The sequence below is a fragment of the Hydra vulgaris genome, chromosome 13 (assembly GCF_038396675.1).
Source record: "Hydra vulgaris chromosome 13, alternate assembly HydraT2T_AEP".
NCBI lineage: Eukaryota > Metazoa > Cnidaria > Hydrozoa > Anthoathecata > Hydridae > Hydra > Hydra vulgaris.
The window spans coordinates 51,397,351-51,417,500 of record NC_088932.1 but is presented as its reverse complement, the minus strand read 5'-3'; the positions used below and the strand labels follow the sequence as shown (position 1 = coordinate 51,417,500).

Below are 20,150 nucleotides of genomic sequence, written 5' to 3'. Positions count from 1 at the left end.
ATCCAAATGATTTGACAGTTTTGCTTACAGTCGATTTAGCTATATTATATTTTCTACAAATTTCAGCTTGACGTTTTCCGCTTTTAAAATCATTAATAATATTTTCACGTAAAACACTTCCTAATTTGTCGTAAGCCATTTTAAGTTGCAATTTACTCCATATATCACGAGTTAAATCTATTTTTAGTTTAATTGAAAAAATAATTGGCCAGACGTTCCAAAATCTATTTTATTATTTTAGAGTAATGTTAGGAAAAAAGTGAAAACAAAAGAATGCGGTAAATTGAATAAAGACAATGAAATCTTATAAAAAAAGCTTCGTTTTGATTTGTCCACCTTGTTTTGTCCAAGGAAAAATGTAGTTTGTTGAAAAAAATGTGTTATAAATTTTTTTTGTGATTCTTAGTATGATTCAAACGTTTTAAATTTTGTTAAGAACATAATAAACTATTTAAAAATTAATATGTACAATTGTTTTACTAGTTCTTTTTAGTTTTTGATTAACTTTTGTTCTAAATTTGAGTTTGTCCACCATGTTTTGTCCGATACTGTATATATATATGTATATATATATATATATATACTGTTTATATATATATTATTTATATATATATATATATATTGTTTATATATATATTTTATATGCATATATATGTGTATATATATATATGTGTATATATATGTATACATATATATATATATATATATATATATATATATATATATATATATATATATATATATATATATATATATATATATATATATATATATATATATATATATATATATATATATATATATATATATATATGTATGTATGTATGTATATATAGGAATTTTCTTTGAATTCTTCATAAAGTTATAAAATATTCTTTTAAATTTTATACTTTTACATTAATTTACTTTTCCTCGATATAAAATCTTTTAATTTTATAATTCTATTGTTTTAAAATATTATATTTTCTGTTTCATCTTTTTTATTTGTTTTAAAATCTTTTAAATTTTTATTTTAACTCTATTGCTGTTCTTCTTTTTTTATCACAATACATTAATGGAAAATACTATTAAAATACTGAGCAACTTACTCTGTATAAATATTTATAAATGCAGGAATTTTTTTAAATAGCAAACAAGTTTTAAACAGTCGTCTTGAAGCAGAGAAAGAAGGAATTCATATTCCGTCTTCAATTGAAGAATATTGTATCAAACATAAACCACATAGTCAATCTGATAGTAACATTGACATATGCGATGACTGGTATGATGATGATGATGACTATTTAGAACAGGATGATGAAGAAGAGTGCTTTGATAATGATGATTCTGGTAATGAAGATCAGTAATGAAGATGGAGATGATTCAAAAACATTAACACTAAAGAAAAAAGGACTGTTAAAAGAAATCATGCAACATTTAAAGTAAAAGATCCAAAGAATTCATAACACATACATCTAGGATGCTACCTTTTTTTATGTAAAATAAGAATAAGTTATTAATTGCTACTTTACCAGAACCTTGTTATGCATTTTATGTATTCCTTATGTATGTATTATGTAAAAATTATTATTTTATAAACATTCTGCCAACTGGTGTTTTTATAAACGGTTATGTTTTATAATTTGAGGTTAGGCTGTATAACTTGAAACAGTAAGATTAAGTTTAGAAAACATTTTTAAATAAAGTCAATGTTTGTTAAAAAAAAGAGGTTTATATATACTTATGTTTCAAATTATACACCTTATTTTATTGACTTGAAAACCTGATTGTAAGTTGAATTCATGTTGAACTAAAATGAGTATGTTCGTATAAGCTTTAAAAAAAAATCAAGTAGTATGGTTTTTTTTTTGTATATTCTTATTTTTACTGAATTCAAAATTTAACATGGTAAATTTTATTTAAATAAAAAAAAAATTTAATGTTTTTTTGACATGTAACGCATGTTATTTTGCAACATTTGTAAAACAATATAAAAGCATTTTGCTAATTTTATGCTTTATTTATTATATTATATATATTTGAAAGTTATGTCATGTATAATGTACTATTAATATTATTTTTGGATAAAGTCTGTATCGCAGGCATAATGTTTAAAAATATTGAGTATGTCTATTTTGCAGACTGTAATTGTTTTAGATTAATTTTAAATGTTTTCAAATAAAATTTCAAAATTGTTTTATTAAAAAGTTTTTTCATTAAATATATAATTTTATTAACATTGTAACCATTATGATGATACCACTGTAGATGGGTTTCAGTGGTTGATCAAGTAATTTTCATTTTTTACAATTTTACTTTATTATAATTGAAAGTGTAAAATCTTTTAAACAGTTAATAAAATTGGTATGATTGAAGAACATAGAGTAGCTGATTACTTTGTTACTGTTGGACTAAACAATTTGGGAAAGCCAGAATGTGACTATGAAACATTAGAACCTATTACAGACCTTGCTGTTATTTTTAAAAGTGCTGGGGAGGAGCCTCCAGATGGTTTTGAATGTATTGAGACTACTCCAAGTGGATTGCCTGCAAATTTGAATCATGGTTCATTACGTAGCCCAACTTGTTATTTGTGTTTCCGTAGAGGAAGAGATAAACCCCCACTTACTGATATTGGGTATTTCTTTTTTTTTTCTGTTTTAAAGTTTTCTTATTTTTAAAATTGAATTTTTTTTCTTATTTCTTATATAAATTTTAGAGTTCTTCATGAAGGCCGTCAAAGATTAATGCATGGTTGTGATATTGTTTTAAAAACTCCATCAAAGTTGTTTGCAAATGTAAACAATGCAAGTAATTCACGTTTATTTATTACATATCGAAGAGCATCTCCTCAGTTCGCTCATTCATCACTTGCTGTTATTGATATATGTGTGATTATTACTAATAAGGTAAATCCTTATATTTAACAGTGAAAAGGTTATAATAAATACCTCTGAAAAATTCTTAAAAAATATATTTGTAATTTGTTCATTTGTGATGAAATAATTATTGAAAAAATCTTAAAAAGGGTAATTGTAGTTTGTTATTTAAGTTAAACTTTTTAGAATATAAGCCTTCTCAGGAGACATGTGGTTGTCTGTCTTATATCAATACAGTTTTTTCCATGCTTTATATAAGGTTACTTTCTATATATATATATATATATATATATATATATATATATTATATATATATATATATATATATATATATATATATATATATATATATATATATATATATATATATATATATATATATATATATATATATATATATATATATGTGTATATATATATATATATATATATATATATATATATATATATATATATATATATATAAATATATATATATATATATATGTTTGTGTGCCACAAAACTTGAAATCAACTTTTGAAAGCTTTTTTCTCAACCAATTTTGCTCAAATTTTGCACACTTAATCATTTTCGATGACAATACAAGGAAATGGAAAAATTTGACCAAAAAAAGTTAATTAAGTTAACAAAAATTTAATTTGTATTTCCCCATCTATTTTATTTATTTGATATGAATTGCGTATTACGTCACAAAAATCATTGATTTGCAAATTATTTGCAGTTTCGAAGACATTAAAGCGCAGCGATTCAAAACCTATTATTTTTAAGTTATTAAGTAATAAGTCTTAAGTTATTAAGTTAAAAACCTATTGTTTTAAGTTATTAAGTTAATAAGTCTTAAGTTATTAAGTTAAAAAAGAAAAATTTAGTAAAAACAGTAATTTTTCCTTCTACAAAAGATAACAAAAAAAGAATTTCTAGGCCCAATAGAATTCTGCTTGCATAAAGCATGGATTTGAAAAAATAATTTTTTTTTGATTTACTAGTAATTGCATGTTATCAGGCCTTTTTTAGGAAAAGTATGCTGTTGCATGCCTTGTTTGTCCATGCATGACATAATTTTTTCAGACAAACAGACCACGTTTTTAAATATTATGAGTTTCAAGAATTTGTGCCAAAACAAAGCTAAATGGAAAAAAAGCAACAAAAAAAACAAAAATAACAACTCTTAGATAAGAAAATGAGAACTGCGCTGAATCTACTTCAAAATTAATAAAAAATTAAAATTTATTATAAAAAAACAAAAAAAATTACCTAGTTGTTATACTGTTTTATATTTTTTTTCTTAGGTTGTTAGTTATTTCCACTAGGAAAAATAATACAAGTTAAAGGAAAAAGAATGATGAAAAGATTATAATTTATATAAATTTAATGAAAATAAATTGATTTTTTGATTTATAATTTTTTTCTTGACTTTTATCAGACAGTATATGAGGAAATAAATTAATATTTATGTTAGAACTATGAACATGTTTTAAAATTATTTTTTTCAAATGTTTTTGCTAAATTTACATTTTTAATTGATACACAAGGAAGAGAGAACTAATTGCTATTGATTTTATTGTCAAATTATAACAAGCTTTTGATAATAGTATTTTAATACAGAATATTAGGTTGAATTCACTACCCCCATTGCAATGGTAGATCCATTGAGGAAGGAAGGGGGGTGGAGGAGGCAACTCTCCTTAGATATTTAGGTAGTTTTTTTTTAAAGCAATATATTTAACACAGCATGTTCTTTGAAAGCATAAGTAAACTAGGTATGCTGTTTAAAAGAAACTTGAAATTTTAATACGATTGTGTAGTGCAAATTTTAAATTATGGGCTTGCCAGCATACAAATCATTATACCTGAAAAATCACACACCTAATAGGCGGTTTGGAACCAACAAATCACAGGGATTATCTTTTTCTGGATTTATCTAAAATTCAAAATATTTTTTCAAACTTTTAGTTTTTCCAGATTTCCAAAAAGTTTTCCCATCCCATCTCCCATCCAAAAAATAAGGAAAATTTCAAAAAATTGAAAAGGCATCAGTTTAAAGTTAAATTAAGACAAATATATGGGGAAATAAATTTCGGGTTTTTTCCAAATTATTTTTTGAAAAATATTTTCCAATTTTTTAAAATATGAGCAAAAAATGGCCTTCATTTCCTATATATTCTGGCTCCACCCTTGCCCCATTGATACTGTTTGCACTTGCGCTGAATTCTTTAAATTGTGAACCCAAGAGTTTATTTTCTAACTATCTATAGTAATTTGTATTTACCTTGGACAATTAGGCAATATTGAATAAACAATTTCAAACAGGGATCAAATGTGGTTAATACATTTGTAAGAAACGGTGCGATTATTTTTTTTAACTTCTGTAATTATAAAATTTTGCAATTAATTGGTTGCAACGTAATAAAAGGCATAATAAAATGATAAATAATAAACAAAGTAAAATCTTGTTATATATAAAAATTCATATAATATATTTTAATAATAAATATCACTTTCTAGTTAGACGTATTTAGAAATTATTTTAAAAATTTAGAAAGTATTTAGAAATAATGTCAAATGCAGCAAAATCTAAATAAAATAAAAAATTAAACATAATTTCTCATAGAAGCATAAATAATGAATTAGTTTCTAAAATACTGACTGATGAAATTTGTAAATAAATTATGTATCAAGTCTTTTTATTGACATTAAATTTTTATGGTTTACAATCTTTTTTTCTTTGACTTATCAAATTTCATAGCTGAAAATAACAGCTCTAAAAAAAGAAAACAAAAACTGTAAAATTATTTTACATTTTTTTTTTTTTTTTTTTTGTGTGATAAAAATTTTTTTTATTTTATTAATTTTTCTAGCATTTAAATTTAATTCTAATTTTATATTTTGTTAAGATTTTGTTACCTTTTTTTAGTATTAATTTTTATTCTCTGTGAATAATTTCAGCTTTCCCTAGAATTATTGTCACGGCCAGTTTGTCTAAAAATTTTTTTCATGTATGGACAAACATGGTGTGTGATCGCATGACATGTTATCACACGCCAAATTGCCTTTCCTGGTTTGGACTGTATAATGATAATTTGCGTGTTTAAAAAAATGCGCAAATTATCATTATACAGTCTCAACCAGGACTGTATAAACTAAAACCATAAAATTAATATGTTTTTATTTTAATAAATTAAAATAAAAACATATTAATTTTATGGTTTTAGTTTTTCTGGTTTATTTTTTATTTATTTTATCATTCCTTTTATCATTTATTTTTTCATTTATTTTATCATTTGTTATTCGATTATTATTTTTTCAGTTGAGTTTTTAATTTTTTGTTTTTAATTTTAGTTTAATTTTACATTTGTTTATTTAGCGCATTTTTTAAACGCGCTTACTTAAAACATGCTATGAGCCGGGGCCAAGTTGTGAAAACAAAGTATTATATGTGTGGTCATATAAGGTGTGTGACCGCACACATCTCCTGAGAAAGCTATGATATATAGCTTTCTTTTCCTTTTTTTTTTTTTTTTTGAGGAATTTTTTTTTTATTTTTGCAAATTATAATAAAATAAATTATAATAATTAAATAAATAAGTTATTTGATAAATAATAATAGTTTATAAATTATTAAAATGAATTATAATTCATAAATTAAAATAAATTTTAATAATTTTGAATATTATAATTATAGGGAGAAAAACCACCACATGCATTTTGTTTAATTGACAGAAATTTAAATCAAGGGCTTGGAGGTTCTGCTGTTTACCTTTGCTATAGAAAATCCTTAGCAAGAACAAACTCGCTTACCTATTCAGCAGGTAGGTAAATAATCTTCAAAATATTTTTTGAATAATTTTAATTTTATACAATGCCATGAAAAAAGTCCTTAAACTTAATCAAGACATTATCGCTAGTAACCAAGTTTCAAAAACCAAGATCTTATCTCAAGTACCCAAGTTCCTAATATAAAGACCCTCAAGTAACGAAATCAGAAATAGAAAATATATTAGTCAATTTAGTCGACAGTCAAATTATTTAATAGTCATAACAACACTAATATATATATTTCTAACGCATAGTTCTTAGTTTTCTTAATTTGCTTTTAAAACACTAGAAAATTTTTTTACTTTTTTTGGAGTACAATAACCCGAATTGCATTGATAACCAACTTGCATTGATAACCAACTTGCATTGATAACCAACTTGCATTGAATCATGTTCATACAAGTTGTGCAGCAGTTGCGTTTACTTGCGTCATTTGTTAAAAGGACAGATATGCTTAAAGTGGCTTTTTCAATGATGCAAAAATGATAATTGAAAATAAATTGTTATCATTTTAATAATCTGATTATAATTAATAATAGTTAGAAGATAATAGTTATCTATGTACAGTAATTGTAAATAGATAATTATTATCAATTTTGCGACATTGTAAAAACTGCTTTGAGCATATCCATCCTAAGAATCCTTTTAGAAAACTTTTAAAAAACCCTGATTCAGTTTTTTGGGTGATTAACACATATTCTTTTACATTTAAAAAAAAAACAGCAGTGGAATTAAGAAGCAATAAAAATAATGTTTTCTTAGTTAGTGACATCAATTATCAAATAACTGGTGCAAAGTTACTATGTAACCGTTAAGTTCCTGCAGTACTTTTTTTTTAACATTTGCGAAGTTAAATTGACTGTTAGGAAAAGCACAAATCTTGTTGTTCCAGAGTGTATTATATTTTGGGAAACAGCTAGAATACCTAACTGAGCTATACCTAACTGTGTAAAAACACTTGTAGATCTTCACCATGCTTTGAGAAAGTTGCAAAAAAATTCAAAAAAGAAGAACAAGATATTTGCAAGCGCTGTGAGGAGGACTTTCAAAATAATTTAGATTTAATTGATATAGCACATGCTGATGCTTTGGAACGAATGAAAATATATATGTATTTTTACAAAAACAAAGAGAACCAGGGCGTCTAGGATGTTTAGCGGGTGTAGACAAAAACTTAGCTAAAAAAGAAGGAAGGGCAAAGCGGTTATATATATATATATATATATATATATATATATATATATATATTTATATTTATATATATTAGGGTGGTTCAGATTTAGGTCAAAATCTTTTTTGGACGAAGTTTTTTGGTTCAGATTTAGGTCAAAATCTTTTTTGGAGTGTAAGCTTATAAGGTGCACAAACTGTTGTTTTATATATGAAATTTTTTTTTTTTAACTCTAAAAAAAGTTTAAGGGTGGCACACGGCCCCAAAGTACTAATTTTTTTTTTACCCTTTTTTGACATTTTTTGACCCCATGTGAGCCACTTTTTCTATATAAACTCTCGCAATGACTAATATAAAAATATAATTAAGCACTCTAACTGTATATTTTTTTTCTCAACGCTGCGAAACTTATAGAAAAGTCAAAAAGTAGACAAAAAAAATGATTTCCCCTATTTCATGAACATGAACAAACTTAATTTGTTGATCATTTTTACAACTTAGGAATTTGGATCAAGTAACTGAACAAATGTATCATAACTTCACCACCTCCACTCACTCACCCACCACCTTCGCTCCACCCTCCCCAAAATGAGGAGGTTAAAAAAAATGAAAAGGTTACATTGTCATACCTTTTGAACGCTAAATTATTATTAGATATAATTTGAAATCTGTCGATGAATATAAATTTAGTTTGAAATAACAATTATATAAAACTTGGTAACTTATTGCCCTCACATTTGGGGCTGGTAGCACAAGTTTTGGGGTTTTGGTAGTTCCCAGGCTCCACTCACTGCGATTTTTTACAAAGTATTCTCGTTTAATATAAGTATAAGTATACCCAAAATTAAAAATTGCTCCATGTCTGAAAGTTATCTATCTTCATCACCAAATAAAGCTGCCACGACCCCTGTATTTCTATGGTATTTTCATTACAAAATCTAGCCAGTTGAATGGAATTATAAATAAGCTATTATAATATATTATATTATTTTCGATGTTAAACTTAGAGATGAATCTAGAGGAAGGTGGATTAGCCCTCCCCTTTTAATATACCTTTCTATTGAACTACGGGACTAGGAGGGGGAAGAAATGAAAATAAAATCAATGTCATATTAGACTTTAAATTATTAACACTCAACATTTTAAAATATTTTTTGTTTCATTCAATACTAAATCTTTTTTCTTTGCCCCATTTACTTCTTTTGTAAACATAGTTAAGGAAGAACAAATCCTGTTTTTTTTTCTTTGTTTGATTTTCCGATCAGTTCTTTAACTAGAAGAATAGTCCTCTTGGACAAGTCATTGACCACATCATTGGATTTTATAGTAGATTCAAACTCAAGATAAAAATTGTTGAACTTCCAGAACTGTGAAGGGAACTTAAGCCACTGCAAATCACCCCTTAAGTTGAGACACAAATCCTCATTAATGGAACTGTGTCTTTTTCAAGATCAATCCAGACAGATTTTAGGTGTTAAAAGAGTTGGTTCTCTGGACCATACATTTTACTACCTGGATATGTCATATTAAAGTGAGTAATATGTCTTTCCAAAATATGGCGTCTACAGGCAAGGAGAAGTAGTGGCCGCCCCAGCTTTTACGCCATTCTCGTTATAACTCCTTGGCTTTCCAATGATGGAAGCAGTAGTATTAAAGATTTATTTGGTGATTGAGAAAATCTCAGTGATTGTAGTCTGGCAACTACTAAAACCCCAAAATGTGTGCCCCCAGCCCCAAATGTGAGTATAATAAGTTACCAAGTTTAATGCTGTTGTTATTCCAAATTAAATTTATATTCATCGACAGATTTCATTTGAAATCTGTCGAAATTTACTATTTTTGGGGCTGGGGGGCATAGTTTTTGGGGTTTTTGTAGGCTTGTTGGGGTAGTTTGCAGGCTCCAATCACTCCAATTTTTTTCAAAGCATCCTAATTTAATATAAGTATAAATATACCCAAGTTTGTTCCATGTTTTGCTGCAAGTTTTTTTTTTTATCTACTTTTTGACTTTTTTATAAGTTTTGCAGCATTGAGAAAAAAAAATACAGTTAAAGTGTTTAATTTTATTTTTATATTAGTCATTGTGAGAGTTTATATAGAAAAAAAAATTGAGTTCAATATTGTTTAAGGGTGGCACATACGGGTCAAGAAATGTCAAAAAAAAAAAAATAAAAAAATAAAAGAAAGTACTTTGGAGCCTTGTGCCACCCTTAAACTTTTTTTAAAGTTAAAAAAAAAGTTCTTAATATAAAGCAAGGGTTTGGGCACCTTATAAGCTTCCACTCTAGTCCAAAAAAAAGTTTTACCTAATTCTGAACCACCCTAATATATATATATATATATATATATATATATATATATATATATATATATATATATATATATATATACATATATATATATGTATGTGTGTATATATAAATATATATGTGTATATATATATATATATATATATATATATATATATATATATATATACACATATATATTTATATATACACACATACATATATATATATGTATATATATATATATATATATATATATATATATATATACACATATATATTTATATATACACACATACATATATATATATATATATATGTATATATATATATACACATATATATTTATATATACACACATACATATATATATATATGTATATATATATATGTGTGTGTGTGTATATATATATATATATATATATATATATATATATATATATATATATATGTAAATATATACATATATATATAAATTTATTTACACATTGAACATACACATTGTTACAAAAAAAAAGTCATGTTTTATTATCATATTTTATCAGCTTAGTAAACATTAAATTTAGAGAGGTTTTATTACTTTAGAAATAATTAGCAAGTATCCAACAACAGATTACAAAGACTATCCACTTCCAGACTCAGTCCAGCTTTTTTGCTTACCGCTTGGTGCAGTTATTGAATGCTGGCCAGAGACTGCTCAACCTCCTCTTCCAATTTTCTCTACCTTTGCTCTGACAGATGCCAAAGGTGAAAAGGTAATTATATTTTAAATTTTTTAAATTATTAAACAAAATGTTTTAAAAAATGTCCATAAACTTAGTTTATTTTTTATGTTTTTTTATTAAGATATATGGTGCTGGAGTAACATTTTTTGAAGAGTTTCCAAAGGAAAACTTTACTGAAGAAGTCAACGCTCTACTTTTTCAACAGCAAAAGGTCGTTAAATATAAATTTATTTGTTTTATTATTAAAATTATTATTTTCTGTTTGATTTTTTCTTTCACATTTTTTATTTAGAACTATAAAGATCAACGTCTAGTGGCTCAAACAAACAAATGTATTTGTTTGCTATCTCGTTATCCTTTTTTTGATGCATTTCGACGATTTCTAATGGCACTCTACAGAATAAGTGTATCTGGCAAACAAAATATTCCTATCGAAAGGTAACACTAAACATATTTTTTATTGTTATTGTTTTGCAACTAAGAGGTTGCAACATGTTTTTTCTAAAAAATAATTTAGTTAGGTTTTTGTTCTGATTAAGGTACATTTCTCATTTTATGCACAATGTACCATTTCCAACTCCTCGAAAACCAAGAGTGTTTGTACAGGTTGAAGTTATTTTTTGATATTTTATAAATAAAGTTTTTCTGAATTACATTTATATATTACGTTATTAGGAAAATCTTGCTTTATTTGTCATTTTTAAAAATATAAGAATAAATATGCTTTTTATGTTTAATTAGATGACTCATGAAGGATTTGAAATTACAGAGCCTTCTAATGGTCCTTTACCTGTAAGGTATTATGTTTTGTTTACAAATTTGTGACCACCCTAAAGATAAATAATAAAAATAATTTTATAAGATGAATATATTATCATATAAATACATACAAAAATTAGACCATGTAAAATTACACCATGTACCATTATGTATTTATGTTTTGTATTACTTTATTGAAATTTCTTGGTTGTTTTTAATCTAGGTATGAGCACTGGTCTTTGAAAATTTAAATCAGTTTTAATTCAGCATCAATACTTTTTAAGACATTCTATTTAATACTTTAAGATATTTTATTAAGATATTTTATTTTTGTTTTACCGATTGTAAAGCATATTTTAAAAAATAGTTCAAAAAACAACAGTTACAAAAGTGAAACAAAAAAAACAACTCTGATGTTAACTTTTATTAAGATATATGGTATTAATTTTAGTAAGATATATGGGTTATTAATATATATCTTATCTTTGTTAAATATACTTACTAGATCTTTGTAATTATAATGGTTACCTAAAAATCCTATAGAAACCTATATCCTATATAAACTATAGAACCAAAGACATACCAGGAATTTCTCTCAACTGGAGTCATCACACTTTTAACCCTTTCAGACTTGAGCATGATGTTTATCTTAGGACTAACAAATATCCACTCTTCATTAATGATGCCATGAATAGTGATTTTGCAAAATACTGTACACCCGAATATTCAGTATTACTTAGAAAATTTCACGGATGACAGTTTCCAACCTGAATTAGTAAAGTTAATACCGTGATCACGCTATGGGTAATTGCGTGTATTTGTTTTATTTGCATGTTTAGGCATGTTTTTTCATTTGTGAACTATTTGTTACATCGAACTTTGTTTCTTACAGGTTGTGTTTCTTACAACTCGATACATTAAGTACTTGCGCAAAAAGTATAATTCTATAGTTAAGATCATTTAGTGGTAATTACTATGTTTGCTAAAGCTTTAAAGCATTTAGTGGAAATTTTGTTATTTGCAGTATATATTAGTATCTAATGTATTTATAATATAAATGTCACTAGAATTTGTAAATAAATGAATTGAATTTACTAAATGCAATTCATTTATTTACAATTTCGATAATTTATTTTAAATTACAGACCTCAAATATTTTTATTAAAAACCGTATAAATACATTAACAATTAATTATCCTTTAAAAATTTTAATCCAAAAATTTAGTGAACATAAAAGACTTCGTATTCGATTGTTGCTTGCGAAAAACTACAATACGTTACAAAAGTTGTGTTATTTCAAATTTTTGTTTGCAAAAAGCTTTAAAAATAGCATCTTTTAATAAAAAATCACCTATTTGGAAACATTATAAAATTTGTAAGGAAGGCAATAAACTAGTAGTTTGTTTGCTATGTAAAAGCAAGATCTTGCGTGGTGGAGAAGAAAGGAAAGCAAGTAAGTAAAACTATTACTTATTATAACTAATTAAATATGTTTTAGTAAAATAAATTATTTATGCTGGTAATTTTTTTATTCCTGTTTTTTTATTCCTTTTTTTTTTTTTTTGCACAGTAGGTATTTTATTTACTTAATTTAAGTTTAAGTACTCTTTTTTGTTTCCAGCTACAAGTTCTCTGAAAAACCACCTTCAGTACAAACATTCTAAGCAGTACGCTAAGTTAACTAAAACTCCGCCGCCAAGAGGAAATAAAAGTGACGGTTCACTAACTTATGCCGACTCTAATATACCCACAGTAACAGGTATGCTAAAAAAGAAACAGTTAACTCACAAAGAGACAGCTGGAAAAAGGCAGTACCGCAATACAAAATATTGTCACATGTGTCACACCTACAGAGAAAAAATCCCCAAATATTTAATAGAATTTGCTCTAATATTGAAGCTAGTATTTCACAAGCAACAGTAGTATTCGTGACATCTGACATGTGGACATGTCAGCACAACAACCAAAGTTTCTTAAGTTTTACTGGGCATTGGATATCTCCAGGTTTTATTTTTTAACATGCAGTTTTAGCGAAGAAGCCGTTTTCTGGTTCACATACTGTTACCAATATCGCAAAAGAATTCAATACTGTTGCAGAAAGATGGAGCATTTCACATAGCAAGATCCATTTTCTTGTCCATGACAGTGGAGCCAATATGATAAAAGGTGTTTAGATGCAGAATATGATTCTGCCAAGTGTTTTCATTTACTACAACTGGCTGTTAATGCATTGCTAAATTCTCAAATAGAAATAACACAGGTGTTATCTGCTGCAAGACAAATCGTCACCCATTTTAACCACTCTAGTATAGCACAAGAAAAATAAAAAAGTATTTGTCAAGAACTTAAACTGCCTGACCTTGAATTAATACAAGATGTAAGCACACGCTGGAATTCAACATACTATTTATTGGAGCGATTATTAGAGCTAAAGCGAGCGGTCTTGTTGTCTGTCTTACTGATCATGATTCTTTAAGCAATTTAACACTTGCTCAATGGGAGTTAATGGAACAATGTATCAAATTTCTCAAACCAAAGAGTTATCAAAAAATTTGATATAAAAAATTCAGCCGAAAAAATTGTTTTCATTCATCATAATTTACCACTGATAAATTTTAAGTATTAAACTAGTTTTAAATAAAAAAATTTTTTTGTGAATAATAGAATCTTATATATATATAATATATTTATCACTTAATTAATCTGTTTGTTGCATTATTAGATGGTTTTAAAAATATAAGTCTAATTTCTTGAATTGTTTTTTCTCCATGGTCCAAAGCTTTTCCAAACTGTTCTCCCAACTTAATGTAAAGTGGTAGAGACAACTCTTGGAACACTTTAAAAACTGTCTTACATTAAGTTTCTGGGTTGAAGTTCAATAATTATATTAAGCTTACAGCCACTCAATTATTTTGTAATTTTCAATATTGACTTAACTATTCTAGAAACAAAAGAAACATGAATGTTTGGTATATTCTCCTTGTAATTCAAGTTCTCATCTGTACAAAATAAGCAAGAGAAAATTTTATTTTATAGTTGACACATGATTGATACAAAGGTAGCTCTATAGTTGGCTAATTTAAGTACTTATCTTTCAAAAGTTGTTATAATAAATTGTTATAAATATATGTTGTAAAATAAATAATTGCACAACAATTATTTTAACCAAAACGAACAGAAAAACAACAAAAATGACATTAATTTAATAAAAATACAAAGATGTTACTTTAGTTTTATTAAAGTATCCAATAACTTTAATAAAAACCATGCATAGTTTGCATGGGGATTAGTTTGATATCCAGTTTTTTATTTTTTGAATTTCTTTAAAGATGAAGAGATATTGCATTCCTTTGGAACTAGTTTCCAAATTTTAGACCCTAAGTACAACAGAGATTCCAATCCATACTTTATTTACAAATATAGGTGGAATGTGGTATTTCATATCTCTGGTTTGTTTTAAGAAACTTAAAAACATCAGTTATAGATTTTGATGTAGTATGTAAACAATGCAATTTTTTTTGATGTATAGTTAAAGTACCGTTACTTATTAAGAAAATTTGAAATGAAGATTCATAGTCTCTGTATTTAATTCTCAAAACTCTCTCATGGATTTGGTTTATAAGATTCTTACTGTAAAACATCAATATAAATAGTCAGTAGGGGAAGTTTGATGTAGAAAGTATTAGTTTCTGTTAATGAAAGACATATAATGCGATTCTTGAAAGTGCATTTACTTTTCTGCTGGCATATTTGTTTTTTGAATTCACATGCTCTTTGAAGAATAGTTTGTTATCAAGTTTTAATTAGGGTTTGCTTTTATTTCATTGTTTTAAAACTGTACTGACCATTGATTTGTGGGTTTTTTATGGTCAAAAATTACTAAAGTAACTTTTTTTTGTTTTATTGTTTGTTATCTGCATATCAAGCATGTTGTTATCAAGCAATATCAACGTTAGGAAGTTAAAAGAAATAAGTCACATATAAATGTTAAATAAATAAGGCCTGAGAATTGCACCTTGCGGAACTCCATATGTCACATCAGTGTTTTTTATTTATTAGGTAAGAATACATTAACCATAAACTTCTGGTTTGGCAATTAATAACACATAGGATATGCAATCAAAAGCTTTAGAGAGAGTTAGTAATGCGCCAAAACGTTTGTTTTGATTTAAGGCTTTTCCCTCTTTTTTTGGTCATTGCTATTAAACATTGTTGGGCACTATAACCTTTACAAAAACCAAATTGATGTCTGGCTTATATGGTTTCAAAAAAGGCTTATACATTTTTCATATACTTTAAATATATGAAAAACCCTGTAGTTGCTTTTATCTTATTTAGAAGCTTTTTTTATTTAGTGGAGTAATATCATCTTTTTTTCATAGGTCTGGAAAAATGTTGTTAGAAACAGCGTAGTTATAGTTTTCATAAATAAATTCAGAAAAAATATTGTTATCCTTGATTATTTTAGTTGGTATATCGTCCTTTTGTTGTGCTTTAGATTTATTTAATTATAAAATATGACCGGCCCCTTTTTTTATGTTTGTATCCATGGCTGACAACACGGGAAGTGAGGGAGCCAGGGGACTACTTTTTTTCTAAATGACATTTTTTTTATTATTTTGTTAGAAAATTCTAGATATAGAGGATTTTTTTTAGAAATTGATGATTGTGCCCCTCCACTTCAAAACCTGTGTCATCGGCCATGGTATGTTGGAATGAAAATGGCGCTTTATTTTTTTTAAATCCTTAATCTGAATAGTACTTAAAAGTTTTGTATTTAAATATAGAATTTTCTGTGATGGATCATAGATAAGGTTTTTTCAAAAATTTCAAATTTGATTTTAATATACAAATACAAAATGTTATTTCTATAATATGCATTATAAATATCAGACACAAGTTTATCTTATCTATTTATTATTTATTATCTTATCTATTTATTATTTATTATCTTATCTATTTATTACTTTTTTTTTTTTTTTAATGTTGTTCAACTCCCCAAAATTGAAAAGATTACAGCTAAAGAGGCTATTTTTATTTGGAGATGAGTTCTCCTTCAATTACAGTTTCACTGTCTTCCACAAGGTTTTATTATCTGTTATATTTTTAGCTTATGAATGTTATGAATTATCTTTTCAATCTTTTGTAAGCAAGTTCCATTTTTTCTGTTGCAATGTTAGAAGTTCAACTTCTAATTTAGTAGGATGTCTGATCAAATCATCCAGTTCATTCTGAGTTGGATAGGGGGGGGGGGGGGCTTTGGAAAAAATTAAAAACTTAAAAAAACATTTTTTTGTGAATTGATAGATTGCCTGCCCAAACCAAAACCCTCAGTCAATGTAGCGGCACTTCTTGCATATTTTTGCTATTTTACCTATTTAGTCATTAGATGTATGTTCACTCATGTATGTATACACACAGCATGTTCTACTAATTTCATTTGATATATGTACACTCCCTGCATGTTCTACCTATTGCAGTTATTGTATGTGCATTCCATTTTGGTTATCCCTAAATACATTATATTTTAGTAAAAAATATATCCTATAAAAATGATATAATATAGTATGTAATTGTGAGAAAAAAAACATAATAAAAACCATAAAATTGATAACAAACTTCTTATGTATACAAAAAGATTAATTCAAAATTATTTTAACCCATATCAAATATAAAAATATAACCAGTAAATTCTTTGAAATTGTAAGAGTTATTTTAACATGATTAACTTGCTTATTTATTGTGTTTTTCCTACTATATGAATTTACTCTTGGAATTAGGGTCAGCATTCAGCAATATCGACCTAACTGCCGACCTAGAAGTGTTTGAGGTCAGCAAAAATCTCAGACCTCGTTTCTATGTTTTATGGTCAAACCTTTATTTTACATTTTTTCTGCCGACCTGATGCCGACCTCACACTGATTATGGTCAGCAAATTAATGCCGACCTTTTTTTTTCTAATTCTGAGGGCCAATGAATACTATCTTTAATTTTTAGTTCTAATTTGTTACAAATGCAATTCAAAGTTGAATAAAATATTTTATTTATTATTTATATGTGTGTTTATATACATATATTTTTTGATATAAATTTTAAATGTTATTTAATGTAATCTAGTGGTGCCTCTTATACAGCGTTACTTCGTTGTCTTGGCACTGAAAATACTCTAACTCTTCTTGCATGTATATTAACTGAACAAAAAATACTTGTTCATTCACTGCGGCCTGCACTTCTAACCAGTGTTGGAGAAGCACTTACTTCGGTATGTATATTATTAACTTTTGATAAGATAGTTTGCTTAAATTTTCATATTATACATTTATGTTAATAATATGTATATTTTTCAGTTAATATTTCCCTTTCAATGGAAGTGTCCTTATATTCCTCTGTGTCCTTTAGTATTAGCAGATGTTCTTTCTGCCCCTTTTCCATTTATTTATGGTAAGAATTCATATTTTTTAAATATGCTATCGTTATATTTTAATTACAAAGCATAAAATTATTATAATAAGCCTATAAAATTATTTAGATAAATTATGAAACAAATGTATTTTAGGAATTGATTCACGTTACTTTGATCAAGGATCTCCACCGTGTGATGTGACATGTGTAGATCTTGACACAAATATGATTACACAGTACTTATTTTGTTATTATTGAAAATGCATATTTTTCAAAAACATTTAAAAAAAAAATTTTTTAATGATAATTTTATTCTATCATTCATGTTTGACAAATAGTAATAATTATATTTTAAAATAAAAATTGTTATATAATTTTAACAATTACAAAAATTTTTCAAATTTCAAAACTTTATTAAGTGACTAATGATAAAATGAAATGCTGTTTATAAAGTATATGTTTGTGGACATATGTATGTGGTTGCACAGACACTAGCACCACCAATACTAATGTGGGTATAAAATTTTAAAAGTGTTTACAAAGTATGTGTGTGTGGAAATGCTTATGACTGCACACATATTTTAGCACCACCAATGCTAGTGTATGTACAGCAACTGTACTAAAGTTAGGTGAACTTCTATGAAATTAATGAAATTAATTTTTTTTATTTTTTTATAATGGATAAAATTAGTAATCAACTTTTATGTGGATCATTGGTTAAATTATTTTGAGTTAATTATAGTTAGTGGTAAAACTATATATTTGACACTTAAAAATTTTTATGAAAATAATTTTTTTCTGATGATAATTAAAGAATTTTTTTATGGTCACATACACATACTGATTCTTAGCACTGCTTGTCACACTTTGTCATTAGTATTGAATAAGCAAACATAGCACATCTAGGACTACATGTTGGAATATGATCCTAACTTTTACACTTCATGAAGACTAATTTAATAATTTAATAATAAATAATAAAAATTTAATAATGAAGACTAATTTAATAAATGTTAAAAACTAACATTGACATTTTTTCATATTCTATACTTGTTTTTAAAAAGTTTTTGTGTTAAATATCCATTTTTATTTTTTAACTTGTCATGTTTTAAAGGGCAAGTGAAACAAGAGATTTCAAGCAAATTAATTGGAAATCATTACCGAAGGTAAGTAGTTTGTTTTGGAAAGACGTAAGAGTTGAAGAGGTGTTTCCATAGTAATTTAAATATAAACTCTTTTTTCAACTCTAGTATTTGTTGAATTTTATTTTAGAAACCATGCAAAGTTTTAAAAGATAAATTGGATGAAGTATTTTTACAGTTGCATAATGGTATTTTTAAATGGAATTAATAAATGATTCAAGTTTTATATGAATTTATTATTATTTTTTAATTTTTTTATTGTTATTGTTTATTATTATTATATTATGCACATTTATTTAAATATTAAGCATTAGTAAATGACTGATTATAGAAAGAACACATAAAATATAGTTTTGCTAAATATCTATAAGATACATTATATATTTTATTCCATAAATAGGTTTTATGAAATAAAAAAGTTAATAACAATTCATTCCCCATATATAACAATTCACTACCCAAATATAACAATTCACTGCCCATTTTCACCTATCCAAGGCTCGGGTGGTTGTACTATTGTTTGTACTTGATTTCTACTTACTATTGGTTTGTACTTAAGTGGTTGTACTACTAGTCAAGGAAATTACTATAGTTAATAAACATATAGTCATAAGGCAACTCTTTTTTATTTGTTTATAACTATATTTTTTTATAACTCAATGGAAATTTGTTTTCTCAGTGGTCTTAAACCATCTTAAGTGCACAAATTAATTATTTAATTGGTGTGAACTATGGTGAAAACTATGCACTGAGAGAAAAGTTTACTACAAAAATTTACAATTAAAAACAGCTAAGAAATAGTTATTATGTTTGCTAAACACTACGCAAATGAAACTGTTGTAAATCCTCACCCAAAAATGGCAATAATAACTGGTTTAAAATTAATTTGATGTAAATGGTTATTAACAAAGTGGAAATGCTCAGCGCTCAGTCATTTCCTAAAATGATGCTGTTTAGTTGGTTGAACACATTTTTGACAAACACGACC

General features: G+C 26.0%; 2 protein-coding genes across 3 annotated transcripts in view; both read left to right on the top strand.

Annotated features, from left to right (window-relative positions):
• The window catches only part of LOC100199197 (ubiquitin-conjugating enzyme E2 R2), an 18,831-nt gene extending 17,242 nt beyond the window's left edge, over positions 1-1,589 (top strand). The window contains exon 5 of the mRNA XM_065816648.1: positions 1,130-1,589. Coding sequence (XP_065672720.1) covers positions 1,130-1,346 — 217 coding nt within the window. The 3' untranslated portion in view covers positions 1,347-1,589. The remainder of the gene's footprint in view (positions 1-1,129) is intronic.
• A 718-nt stretch (positions 1,590-2,307) lies between these two features.
• The window catches only part of LOC100214671 (C-myc promoter-binding protein), a 49,063-nt gene continuing 31,220 nt past the window's right edge, over positions 2,308-20,150 (top strand). Inside the window, exons 1-13 of one of the 2 annotated variants that reach the window (XM_065816646.1) lie at positions 2,308-2,617; positions 2,699-2,888; positions 6,542-6,668; positions 10,720-10,889; positions 10,981-11,070; positions 11,152-11,297; positions 11,399-11,465; positions 11,601-11,656; positions 17,736-17,880; positions 17,966-18,059; positions 18,175-18,256; positions 19,135-19,186; positions 19,293-19,350. In XM_065816646.1, the coding sequence (XP_065672718.1) occupies positions 2,346-2,617; positions 2,699-2,888; positions 6,542-6,668; positions 10,720-10,889; positions 10,981-11,070; positions 11,152-11,297; positions 11,399-11,465; positions 11,601-11,656; positions 17,736-17,880; positions 17,966-18,059; positions 18,175-18,256; positions 19,135-19,186; positions 19,293-19,350 (1,549 nt within the window). In that variant the 5' untranslated portion in view covers positions 2,308-2,345. The remainder of the gene's footprint in view (positions 2,618-2,698; positions 2,889-6,541; positions 6,669-10,719; positions 10,890-10,980; positions 11,071-11,151; positions 11,298-11,398; positions 11,466-11,600; positions 11,657-17,735; positions 17,881-17,965; positions 18,060-18,174; positions 18,257-19,134; positions 19,187-19,292; positions 19,351-20,150) is intronic. The other variant, XM_065816647.1, reaches the window with a different exon arrangement.